At 43.1% G+C, this 13,751-nt stretch overlaps 1 protein-coding gene across 1 annotated transcript in view; it reads right to left on the bottom strand.

The window, feature by feature from the left end:
* CGNL1 (cingulin like 1) overlaps positions 1–13,751 on the bottom strand; it is a 214,923-nt gene that overhangs the window by 141,751 nt on the left and 59,421 nt on the right. The window contains exons 3-4 of the mRNA XM_063926164.1: positions 11,831–11,925; positions 7,083–7,176 (exon numbers count right to left, since the gene is read on the bottom strand). Of these exons, the coding sequence (XP_063782234.1) occupies positions 7,083–7,176; positions 11,831–11,925 (189 nt within the window). The remainder of the gene's footprint in view (positions 1–7,082; positions 7,177–11,830; positions 11,926–13,751) is intronic.

Below are 13,751 nucleotides of genomic sequence, written 5' to 3'. Positions count from 1 at the left end.
CCGGTGCTGGTTTTAAAAATACGGGGGATCCCCTGTCCATTTCCCCCCCGGATTTTTAGAACCAGGACCGGCTCGAAGAGCCAGAGGCTGGTTATGCTTTGGAGGGGGGACCCCACGCCATTTTTTTCCGGGATTTTACCATTCCATCTAAAAAAATAAAATATATATATATATTTTTTTAAAAATATATAAATAATACTTGTGCCTCCCAAAAAGACAAACCAAGTACCTAATCCCTTCTAATATAAATAAATATGCTATTACCAATAAAAAAAACACCAAAAAAAACATGTTTTAACATTTTTTTATTAGATTCACCCACCAAAGTGTGGCGGATTGAAAATTACGAATTTACTGTCTAAAAGCACTGCTGTCGAATTTCCAAACTTCAATTGAATATACTTTTGTCGAATTGCCGCATTTGTACCATTGCAGAAATGTCGAATTTGACAAATGTCGAATTTCAAAAAGTCGAATTTTGAAAGTCCGTTTTTTTGACGGAAAGTACTGAATTGCATTGTCGAATTTTTTTTTTTTGGCAAAAAAATCCAGTTTTTCGACAATTTCGGGAATTCGACCGCAATTGCATATACCCCTATATGTTTGTATAATCTGTACCAAGGCCATGCTATTGATTATACATATACTGTATGTATGAGATTACACCTTACAATTAACAAAGCAAAACTTAAATAAAAAGAGCAAAGGTAAGAAAATATGTGGAAGGAATACTGGTTTGAGGTGTTTGCGACTCCAAATGGAAACAGAACATACTGTATATCTTTTTGACACCTAGGCAGATGGCTATGGGCAGAAATAACAAAGGAAAATAACAAGAATACCTGATTGTGTAGCTGTCAGAGGAACAAATATACAACAGCAGTCCAAAATACCAACACAACACCTGCAACATACAGTATGCAAACAATTGTAGAATTGTATTCACACAGCTCAGTAATTAAATGGAGGTAAATTTCAGCCACTAATCACGTGGCGCTTAGTACATGCATTTAATTGCATGTTCTAAGGAACCGTCGAGCCCTCTATTTAATCTGCTCTAAAAGGCAGTCATGAGACGTGGATTAAGGAAGAAAAGGAAAAATAAATACATTTTCATACTTTAAAGTACTTTATGGAGTCAAATATTTGTGTTCCACTTGGGTTCACCTTAATTTAATTCCGTTCTCAGCTGGTAATATATGTGTTCTTGGGCCAGGACTCAAATGTGTTTATACTTTCCAAAGAAGACCATTTCTACAATTCCTCAACTAAAAAGACATTTACTATAACAACCATTAAGGATTATTATGGTTGGCAGGCTATGCAGTCAATGTTTGCATTTTAGTTAATGAAAGAAAACTGAAAAATTGCCAGTTGTAATTGTGTTAGTATTGACCTTTTATCATAAAACAAAACACCACAACAATCACAATACAAACTGAAAGTAATAAAAAATAAGAATTTACTTACCGATAATTCTATTTCTCGTAGTCCGTAGTGGATGCTGGGAACTCCGTAAGGACCATGGGGAATAGCGGCTCCGCAGGAGACTGGGCACATCTAAAGAAAGCTTTAGGATCACCTGGTGTGCACTGGCTCCTCCCCCTATGACCCTCCTCCAAGCCTCAGTTAGGATACTGTGCCCGGACGAGCGTACACAATAAGGAAGGATCTTGAATCCCGGGTAAGACTCATACCAGCCACACCAATCACACTGTACAACTTGTGATCTGAACCCAGTTAACAGCATGATAATAGAGGAGCCTCTAGAAAAGATGGCTCACTACAACAATAACCCGAATTTTTTGGTAACAATAATTATGTACCAGTATTGCAGACAATCCGCACTTGGGATGGGCGCCCAGCATCCACTACGGACTACGAGAAATAGAATTATCGGTAAGTAAATTCTTATTTTCTCTGACGTCCTAGTGGATGCTGGGAACTCCGTAAGGACCATGGGGATTATACCAAAGCTCCCAAACGGGCGGGAGAGTGCGGATGACTCTGCAGCACCGAATGAGAGAACTCCAGGTCCTCCTCAGCCAAGATATCAACTTTGTAGAATTTTACAAACGTATTTGCTCTTGACCAAGTAACTGCTCGGCAAAGTTGTAAAGCCGAGACCCCTCGGGCAGCTGCCCAAGATGAGCCCACCTTCCTTGTGGAGTGGGCATTTTAAGATTTTTGGCTGTGGCAGGCCTGCCACAGAATGTGCAAGCTGAATTGTACTACAAATCCAACGAGCAATCGTCTGCTTAGAAGCAGGAGCACCCAGTTTGTTGGGTGCATACAGGATAAACAGCGAGTCAGATTTTCTGACTCCAGCCGTCCTGGAAACATGTATTTTCAGGGTCCTGACCACGTCAAGCAACTTGGAATCCTCCAAGTCCTTAGTAGCCGCAGGTACCACAATAGGTTGGTTCATGTGAAATGCAGAAACCACCTTAGGTAGAAAATTTGAGGACGAGTCCTCAATTCTGCCCTTTCAGAATGAAATATTAAGTAAGGGCTTTTATATGATAAAGCCGCCAATTCTGACACCCGCCTGGCTGAAACCAGGGCTAACTCGTCACTTCCATGTGAGATATTTTAAGTCCACAGTGGTGAATGGTTCAAACCAATGTGACTTTAGGAAACTCAACACAACATTGAGATCCCCAAGGTGCCACTGGAGGCACAAAAGGAGACTGTATATGCAGTACCCCTTTTACAAATGTCTGAACTTCAGGCACTGAAGCCAGTTCTTTTTGGAAGAAAATCGACAGGGCCGAAATTTGAACCTTAATGGACCCTAATTTTAGGCCCATAGACAGTCCTGTTTGCAGGAAATGGAGGAAACGACCCAGTTGAAATTCCTCTGTAGGGGCCTTCTTGGCCTCACTCCACGCAACATATTTTTGCCAAATGCGGTGATAATGTTTTGCGGTTACGTCTTTCCTGGCCTTGACCAGGGTAGGGATCTTCAGGATCCGGCGTTCAACCGCCATGCCGTCAAACGCAGCCGCGGTAAGTCTTGGAACAGACAAGGCCCCTGCTGGAGCAGGTCCTTTCTTAGAGGTAGAGGCCACGGTTCGTCCGTGAGCATCTCTTGAAGTTCCGGATACCAAGTCCTTCTTGGCCAATCCGGAACCACGAGTATAGTTCTTACTCCTCTCCTTCTTATGATTCTCAGTACTTTTGGTACGAGGGGCAGAGGAGGGAACACATACACTGACTGGTACACCCACGGTGTTACCAGAGCGTCCACCGCTATTGCCTGAGGGTCCCTTGACCTGGCGCAATATCTGTCTAGTTTTTTGTTTAGACGGGACGCCATTATGTCCACCTTTTGTTTTTCCCAACGGTTTACAATCAGGTGGAAGACTTCTGGGTGAAGTCCCCACTCTCCCGGGTGAAGGTCGTGTCTGCTGAGGAAGTCTGCTTCCCAGTTGTCCACTCCCGGAATGAACACTGCTGACAGTGCTATCACATGATTTTCCGCCCAGCGAAAATCCTTGCAGCTTCTGCCATTGCCCTCCTGCTTCTCGTGCCGCCCTGTCTGTTTACGTGGGCGACTGACGTGATGTTGTCCGATTGGATCAATACCGCCTGACCCTGAAGCAGGGGTTTCGCTTGACTTAGGGCATTGTAAATGGCCCTTAGTTCCAGAATGTTTATATGAAGAGATGTCTCCAGGCTTGACCATAAGCCCTGGAAATTCCTTCCCTGTGTGACTGCTCCCCAGCCTCGCAGGCTGGCATCCGTGGCCACCAGGACCCAGTCCCGAATGCCGAATCTGCGGCCCTCTAGAAGATGAGCACTCTGCAACCACCACAGGAGGGATACCCTTGTCCCTGGTGACAGGGTTATCCGTTGAAGCATCTGAAGATGCGACCCGGACCATTTGTCCAGAAGGTTCCACTGTGCGTGGAATCTGCCGAATGGGATTGCTTCGTAGGAAGCCACCATTTTTACCCAGAACCCTTGTGCATTGATGCACTGAGACTTGGTTCGGTTTTTGGAGGTTCCTGACTAGCTCGGATAACTCCCTGGCTTTCTCCTCCGGGAGAAGCACCTTCTTTCTGGACTATGTCCAGAATCATCCCTAGGAACAGAAGACAAGTCGTCGGAACCAGCTGTGATTTTGGAATATTGAAAATCCAATCGTGCTGCCGCAACACTACCTGATATAGTGCTACACCGATCTCCAACTGTTCCCTGGATCTTACCCTTATCAGGGAATCGTCCAAGTAAAGGATAACTAAAATTCCCTTCCTTCGAAGGAATATCATCATTTCGGTCATTACTTCAGTAAAGACCCGGGGTGCCGTGGACCATCCCTACGGCAGCGTCCGAACTGATACAGTTCTGTACCATAACCTGAAATACCCTTGGTGAGAAAGGTAAATTTTGACATGAAGGTAAGCCTCCTTGATGTCCCGAGACATCATGTAGTCCCCTTCTTCCAGGTTTGCAATCACTGCTCTGAGTGACTCAATTTTGAATTTGAACCTCTGTATGCAAGTGTTCAAAGATTTTAGATTTTAGATTTTAAAATCGGTCTCACCGAGCCGTCTGGCTTCGGTACCACAATAGTGTGGAATAATACCCCGTTCCCTGTTGCAGGAGGGGTACCTTGATTATCACCTGCTGGGAATACAGCTTGTGAATGGCTTCCAAAACTGCCTCCCTGTCAGCGGGAGACGTCGGTAAAACAGACTTTTGGAAACGGCGAGGGGAATACGTCTCGAATTCCAATTTGTACCCCTGAAATATTATCTGAAGGATCCAGGGGTCTACTTGCGAGTGAGCCCACTGCGCACTGAAATTCATTGAGAACGGGACCCCACCGTGCCTGAACTTGTAAAGCCCTAGCGTCATACTGAGGGCTTGGCAGCGGCGGAAAAGGGTTTCTGTTCCTTGGAACTGGCTGATCTCTGCAGCCATTTTCCTCTCCCTCTGTCACGAGCAGAAAAGAGGAACCCTTTTGTCCGCCTGCCAACCAGGACTGCGCCTGATAATACGGCGTCTTATTTTGAGAGGCGACCTGGGGTACATCCCCTCTTTTAAGGCAATACTTCCAAATGCCGTTTGGAATCCGCATCACCTGACCACTTTACTGGAATAATTGGACAACGCACTTATACTTGATGCCAGTCGGCAAATATTCCGCTGTGCATCCTGCATATATAGAAATGCATCTTTTAATTGCTCTATAGGCAATAATATACTGTCCTTATCTAGGATATCATATTTCCAGTCAGGGAATCCGACCACGCCAACCCAGCACTGCACATCCAGGCTGAGGCGATTGCTGGTCGCAGTATAACACCAGTATGTGTGTAATTACATTTTAGGATACGCTCCTGCTTTCTATCAGCAGGATCCTTAAGGGCGGCCATCTCAGGAGAGGGTAGAGCCCTTGTTTTTACAAGCGTGTGAGCGCTTTATCCACCCTAGGGGGTGTTTCCCAACGCACCCTAACCTCTGGCGGGAAAAGGTATACTGCCAATAACTTTTTAGAAAATATCAATTGTTATCGGGGGGAAACCCACGCATCATCACACACCTCATTTTATTTCTCAGATTCAGGAAAACTACAGGAAGTTTTTCCTCACCAAACATAATACCCCTTTTTTTGGTGGTATTCATATTATCAGAAAAGTGTAAACTTTTTCCATTGCCTCAATCATGCAATGTGTGGCCCTATTGGAAATCACGGTTGTCTCTTCACCGTCGACACAGGAGTCAGTACCCCTGTCGGCGTCTGTATCTGAGGTAACGGGCGCTTTAGGGCCCCTGTATGAGACGTCTGGACATGCACAAGCTGAGTAGCCGGCTGTCTCATGTCAACCACTGTCTTTTATACAAAGCTGACACTGTCACGCAATTTCAACAGTACATCCACTCAGGTGTCGACCCCCTAGGGGGTGACAACACTATTTCAGACACTCTACTCCGTCTCCTCATCATTTTTCTCCTCATACATGTCGACACCAACGTACCGACACACAGCACACACACAGGGAATGCTCTGATAGAGGACAGGACCCCACTAGCCCTTTGGGGAGACAGAGGGAGAGTTTGCCAGCACACACCAGAGCGCTATATATATACAGGGATAACCTTATATAAGTGTTTTTTCCCTTTATAGCTGCTGTATTGTTATATACTGCGCCTAATTTGTGCCCCCCTCTCTTTTTTAACCCCTTTCTGTAGTGTAGTGACTGCAGGGGAGAGCCAGGGAGCTTCCCTCCAACTGAGCTGTGAGGGAAAATGGCGCCAGTGTGCTGAGGAGATAGGCTCCGCCCCTTTCTCGGCGTCCTTATCATCCTTTTTCTGTATGTTTTGGCAGGGGTTAAATGCATCCATATAGCCCAGGAGTTATATGTGATGCATTTATTTTAGCCATATAAGGTTTTTTTATCGATTTATTGCGTCTCAGGGCGCTGCCCCCCCCAGCGCCCTGCACCCTCAGTGACCGGAGTGTGAAGTGTGCTGAGAGCAATGGCGCACAGCTGCGGTGCTGTGCGCTACCTTATCTGAAGACAGGATCGTCTTCTGCCGCCGATTTTTCCGGACCTCTTCGCTCTTCTGGCTCTGTAAGGGGGACGGCGGCGCGGCTCCGGTGACCCATCCAGGCTGAACCTGTGATCGTCCCTCTGGAGCTAATGTCCAGTAGCCTAAGAAGCCCAATCCACTCTGCACGCAGGTGAGTTCGCTTCTTCTCCCCTTAGTCCCTCGATGCAGTGAGCCTGTTGCCAGCAGGTCTCACTGAAAATAAAAAACCTAAACTAAAACTTTCACAAAGAGCTCAGGAGAGCCCCTAGTGTGCACCCTTCTCGTCGGGCACAGAAAATCTAACTGAGGCTTGGAGGAGGGTCATAGGGGGAGGAGCCAGTGCACACCAGGTGATCCTAAAGCTTTCTTTAGATGTGCCCAGTCTCCTGCGGAGCCGCTATTCCCCATGGTCCTTACGGAGTTCCCAGCATCCACTAGGACGTCAGAGAAAGTTAATTAAATGCTGAAAAGTAATTACATTACTAACTTCATATCTCTATAGTAAACACCACTTAAGTGAAAGAAGTGTGACTGTTCACCTGCACAGTGCTGGATGCCCGGGACTTTAGAGTCTGAATTTTTTCAAAAACTAAATTGACTTTTCTTTTTGTTGCATCATCATTCTCATGACTCCTGAAATATAGGAAAATAGTAACAAACTTTACTGCTTACAGTATTTTCTTGTGCAAATTGTTTTAACATGAGTTGCTGTTAGGTTCATACATACCAATTTCTAAAACCGGGTAAACACTAGACAATATCATGGATGCTGTGCCCGATTCCGACACATTGTTCACGATGTCGTATAGTGTGTATGCACTATGTCGCTGACAATGCGCACTCCCGTACGCCATCAGTGACATCGTTCATGCAGGTCTGATGTGCGACTTTGCCAGAAAGGGCCATGCTGAAGCATTCAGCAGCATGGCCCTCGCTGGCGATGTCGCCTGTTGAGCCAGATGATGTGGCTGACGAAGCGCAGTAGCGTGCATCGTCAGCGACATGGTGCATACACACTAGACGATATCATGAACGTCTAGTCTAGTCATGTCGAAAGTGGACACATCATCCACGATATCGTCTAGTGTGTACCCAGCTTTAAAAAGAATAAACCATTGTATACATAAATGTTGATAGAAGATTCAGTATGTAAAGGTACTGCAAAGTACCTTACCATGGATATTTATCTGCAGAGAGGAATACTGTAATTATTAGACCTTTCATTGCTCATAACAGAATCTAAACACAGCCCAACATATGAATCCACCTACTTGGAGCAGTTTCAGAGGCAGAGTTTTGCTTTTGTCCTGTGAAAGCTGCAGTAGCAACTGGTTTGAAATTCAAATTAATTTAATCAATTCAAAGGCCTAGTACATGTTCACAGTACAGTCCTCACTAGACCCAGATTTGCTGCATCTTTCAACACACCTGGGGGCTGGTTTTCAACATAGCAGATGTATCTCTGTAACAGTTTTCCTGCTATAGTGGAAACTAGACCAGGCTCTCTAATGGGATGCGGTCAAGATCCCGCCGGACGGAATCCCGGTGGTCGAAATACGACACCGGGATCCCGACCGGCACAATCCCGACATATTCTCCCTCTGTGGGTGTGTGCTCGCCCCCCCTGTCGGGATTGTGCCAGTCGGGATCCCGGTGTCGGTATTCCGACCGCTGGGATCCCGTCCGGCGGGATTTCGTACTGATCCCTCTCTAATAGGCCCTACACATTAGGCAATATAACTGAACAGTATGAACGTTCTTGTTCATTAATGAACGAGAATTTGTTCATATCGCTGAATGTGTAGGCACCAATGATGAACAATGCGCGGCCCCACCCTCATTCATCGTTGGTGCCGGGTCGCTTATGCATGCAAGCCAATATGGACAATCTCGTCCATAACAGCATGCACGCATATGGAGCCGGGTGACGGGGGGATTGAAGAGACTTCACTACCCCCGTTACCTCCCACCAGCTGCCGAGTCGCCCTTCTGCCGTATCGGCCGTCTGGCAGCTTGGCGGCAGGTCGCCGAATGTGTAGGGCCCATTAGGCTTTGGAAGGAAAGGGGGGTACAAACAGACCATTTTTTTTATTATAGATCAACAAAACAAGGATGTTAAAATTAAAGTATCAGAGTATCAGAGCACTGTGGAGCTAGTTCTTAAAATGTGAACAACAGGTACTTCAGAGGATGCGTTAGCCACTTATTGGAAAAACAAATTACCTGGATAAGGGATACTCAACCTGTAGTTACAAATTTATATGACTTTTAGTTGTGGGGTTTTCTGAAGAACCAAGTGTATCAGAAAGAAGGTCATACCCTGCCAAATCTGAAAGCCAGGATGAGACATAATGTGCTGGATGTGATAAATATATAAAGCGTTTCAGCTCACCCAAAAAAAAAAAAATACTGCAGCTAACAAGAGAAAAAATTGTGACACTTTTTACCATTGAAAACGTGAAATATTAAAAATAAATTTCTAATTGTTCAGCGCTGTGTTATTATATTCTTCTCTTGTAATGTTCTTTGAACTAAAAAAAAAAAATCTAAAAAAATCGGACATTGTGTAAAACATCATTGATAAATACAACCCTTACAAAACTTTTTTAAATGAGGAATAAAAAATTTAACGAAACACCGTCTCAAAATTCCACAATAGAATATTCAGTGACTATTCAATACTCTTACTTCCAGAAGTGTTTACGTAGCATCTTTCACATAAATGGATAGTCTTTCTCCCAAAAAGATTGATCCAATATCCACAATAAGGTTAGGCCATAAAATGTAAAGTAAAGACATTAAGTACTACAATCTATATAAAAAATAAAACAATGCATTTTACTATATTGCACTTACAAACAGAATATAAAAACAGAATACTGTAGATATTGGACCAACAGCATAATAAATAACAGTGCTGCACAAGAGAAGTACAAATGTATTTAATATGTTATGTGTTGGGTATACCACCTGACAGGTTATGTTCTGCTACAGAGAATGCGGTTCTTTTAAAGAAACTTGTTGACCACAATGGAGGACACACTGAGCAATTGCAGCACTCTTCAAGTGACTTGTATCACCACATAGCCAACTGGTGACTACATTTCTAATTGTTGTTTTCATTAAAAAACTAGCAGATCCTCTGATGTATCTGATGTAAATATTTCTCTTCATTAGGAGCCATAGAACTCACTCCAAAATGCACTAAGTAGGGGCACTTTCATTCTAAGGGCCAGATACATCATCGCTTGGAAAGTGATAAAATGGAGAGTGAAAAAGTCCCAGCCGATCAGCTCCTAACTGTCATCTTTCAAACACAGCCAGTGGCGCACCCAGGGAGGGGGGAGGGGGGTTCCGAGCACCCAGAAACCCCCCTCCACCCAAAAAAAATGTTTTTATTTTTTTTTGCTGCATGAGTATTATTAATGGCTGTCTACTGTCTAGCATCCTCTGCAGCCTGTTTTCTTCCTGGTGGCACTTGTAAGTGCTTAATAAAAGTTTTCTTTATTTTAATTATAGTACATATATATCCATGTGCAATTTGCGCATATATACACATGTATATACATACATATAAACACACACACATGATATATACTGTATACATGCGTATATATATGTGTACTGTATGTGTGTGTGTATATATATATATATATATATATATATACACACATGTTTAATATGCTATGTGTATATATATATATATATATATATATATATACACACACACACACACACACACACACACACACACACACACACACACACACACACACACACACACATATATATATATATATATGTGTGTGTGTACACACATACATACATACATACATACATACATAGGTGTATATATATATATATATATATATATATGCACACACACACACACACATACACTAGTTTTACGGACCCAGCATATACTGGGTCACCTCAGTCCCCACCCCCGTGCTTGGCTCCACCCAGTTCTGGAAACCCCCCAATGCAAATCCTGCGTTTGCCACTGACAGCCTGTGACATGGCAGTTAGGAGCTGATTGGCTGGTACTTTTTCACTCTCCATTTTATCACTTTTCAAGCGATGATGCATCTAGCCCTATCAGCCCTGTATTACACTGTACTTTGGACAGACAAAGTAAAATAGGAACATGAATATCTTTTTCACTGAACAGTAAACCTCTGAGAAATGGGCTGTTTTTCTGCAAAATTACATTTATGTAAAATGTTGCTTCCACATGGCTTCATTGCATGTATTTCAAACTACAAAGACTTTTGAATTCACACATTTCTAATGTTTTACAAAACATTATAAACATACTTGTAGCCAGTTATTTTAGGCAAAAAATGTGTAAACATCATGGGATAATCCATGTATTATAAGCAAAAAAAAATATCAAAGTCTTTTACCAACAAATACTAAAAAAACAGCTGCTTTGTAGAAGAGTTCTGTTTTTACTGTTTTAATCAAATGAATTTCAGGTATTTGGGGTAAATCATGTGACTGTGGTAAAATGTGTAAGAAAATATAAATAAAGTCTAATGGAAACTTTTGAAATAATCTACAGCTGTTAAAGCATACAGTTTTAAAGTGATGGGAGACTAATAACCAGCTCTACTTCAGATAGGGGGGGATGTACTAAGCAGTGATAAGAGTGGAGAAATTGCCCATGTACAGGGTATATAAACATAGCTGCGTCAGTAAACAGCACTGGGTGGCAGAAAACCATTATAAATGTTACTTCAATGCTGATTGGTTGCCATGGGCAATTTCTACACTGGCTCACTTCTCCACTCTTTTCACTGCTTAGTACATCTCCCCCTAAGTAAGTATGGCATTTTGCAGCATAGTCTAGGGACGGGTTGGGGCTGGGTGACCAGCGGTGGGGATCCTGGCGGTTAGGATACTGATCCCGGGATCCTGGCCGCAGAGTGCCAGCAGGGAAGAGGGCGAGCACAACAAAGCCCCTTACGGGCTCGCTGCGCTTGCCACAGGTTCTATTCCCACTCGTGGACACCCACGAGTGGGAATAGTGCTTATCGACTGTAGGGCCTTTGATCGCTCAGGATCCCACCTGTCACATGACCGGATCCCGTTCGGACATTATCTTCAATAGTCTGATCACTTGAATTCCCCAGATTTTAAATAATTGCTAATATATGTGTTTATTTTTTTAGACAAAACTTAAAAAGCTATAAAGGAAAATGTAGCGCCTTTCAACATAGAACTATAAAATATCAATAAATTGCACAGTTAACATTCAGCAGAAACATGCAAATACATTACGAACCCTTCTTTCAAGTAATTAAAGAGTATCTGTTTTGCAGTCTCTTCATTAGTTTCCTGTGCGAGTTGCTGCTGGCCCTTCAAAAGATCTGGCGTCGCCTGGCAAGAACAATAATCTGTGTTAATAGAGATACCAAAGCTACTTCAACAAAATAAAAATGCCTTTATCATTTCTACATGTAAATACAGCTGGAGACCAGACCATCAATACAACTCTGTAATAAAGAGCATGATATTCCTTAACAGAAAAGGTTTGAATAGCCTGCCTGCACTGTGTTGTCATCATGTAGGTTTATTTCTTCTTTCACATAAGTCATGTTTCAGCAGATCTAATACACCTTAAAAACATTTTTTATGGTAATTGGTTTCATTAAAAGTAATTAGCTTATAGGGAAATATATCCAGGCACAGCATTGGATGACTACCTTCCTGGTACTTCTCCTTGTAACTTCCAGCTACATTACTACACAGCCAAATATAAACAATTTGTGGGTGCTATAATCTTCAGAGGGAACAAAATAAAGTAAAAAAACCTATATAATAATAATAATAATAATAATAATAATAATAATAATAACCTAAAACAATTGATAGTAGTAATGAGTTTTTTTTGTCATTTGCCGCTATTTTCTGCATCGATTCAAAAATATATTCGTGCAGTTAAAATATCTAGAATTCTAGATCACAAGACAACTGAATCTTATGTCTGAAATCTGGATTTGTATTTGTAATTAGCAGCAATATTCACCAGTTGTTAAGAAAAAATTATGTAAAAACTTATCTGCAGAAATAAAGCAGGCTTACCTGGTATGTCCTAAGGTTAAATTAATGCTATTCCTGTTACTAGAGTTCCAAAACTAATAGAATTTTAAAGGCTAGAGTCGCTAGACTATTAGAATATCTGGGAACTTCCCAATCAAAATCACCTTTCCTCTGTACACAATGGAGATAGCATGAACACATTTTCATGAGAATTCAGCCTATTAGCCTAACAAGGAAAAATACCTCATGAATATTGATTATGACTTATGAATATTAGCAGGGCTTAAAGTTGTCCTAGAGAGGTGGTGGAACTCATTTACCCCACCACCTACTCCCTTCCCATTCCTCACATTAAGCGGAGCCAGGGCCAGTGCTAATGTTTTTGGCAGCCCCTGCAAACTAGAATTAGTGCCCTACTTCCCATACTTTATAAAGGGACATTGATCTCTCAAAGAAGCAACGTGGTCACACAATAGTATCCTTAATTCAAATTACACCACACAGTAGCACAATCTTATTCACATTAACTGCATGTAGTGCCCCTGATTCATATTACACCACATAGTAATGCACCTTATTCAGGTTCCATCACCCTTTATTCACATTGCGATACACAATTGAACCCTTTACACACGTTATGCCTTACAGTAGTGCCCCCAGGGCCGGCGCCACCATTATGCAGCTTTAGGCAGCTGCCTATGGGCGCCAGCTACTTGAGCTCGGCAGCTCACGCTGCCGATGAATGCTTCCCTTACTGAAGAGGAGTATGACAAATGTTGCTGGCTGCAGAGAGGAGCGGAAGACAGTTGCTATAGCAACTGTAATAACAGCCGGCAGCACGCTGCTTACTCTATGTGCATAGAGTATTAGCGCCGCTGCCGATGGGTTACACTCACACTGTCAGGACAGCCCCGGCATCCCTGCAGCACTGACAGTGTGAGTCTGCTTCCCAGTTGTCCACTCCTGGAATGAAGACTGCTGACAGAGCGCTTGCATGTCTTTCCGCCCAGCGAAGAACTTTCGTGGCCTCGGCCATCGCCGCTCTGCTCTTTGTTCCGCCCTGGCGGTTTATGTACGCCACTGCTGTTATGTTGTCTGACTGAATCAAGACGGGCAGACCGCGAAGAAGATGTTCCGCTTGCAGAATGCTGTAGTAAATGGCC

Source organism: Pseudophryne corroboree, chromosome 6, assembly GCF_028390025.1.
Source record: "Pseudophryne corroboree isolate aPseCor3 chromosome 6, aPseCor3.hap2, whole genome shotgun sequence".
NCBI classification, from domain to species: domain Eukaryota; kingdom Metazoa; phylum Chordata; class Amphibia; order Anura; family Myobatrachidae; genus Pseudophryne; species Pseudophryne corroboree.
The sequence above is the reverse complement of the archived record's forward strand: the minus strand, read 5'-3'. Positions and strand labels throughout refer to the sequence as shown.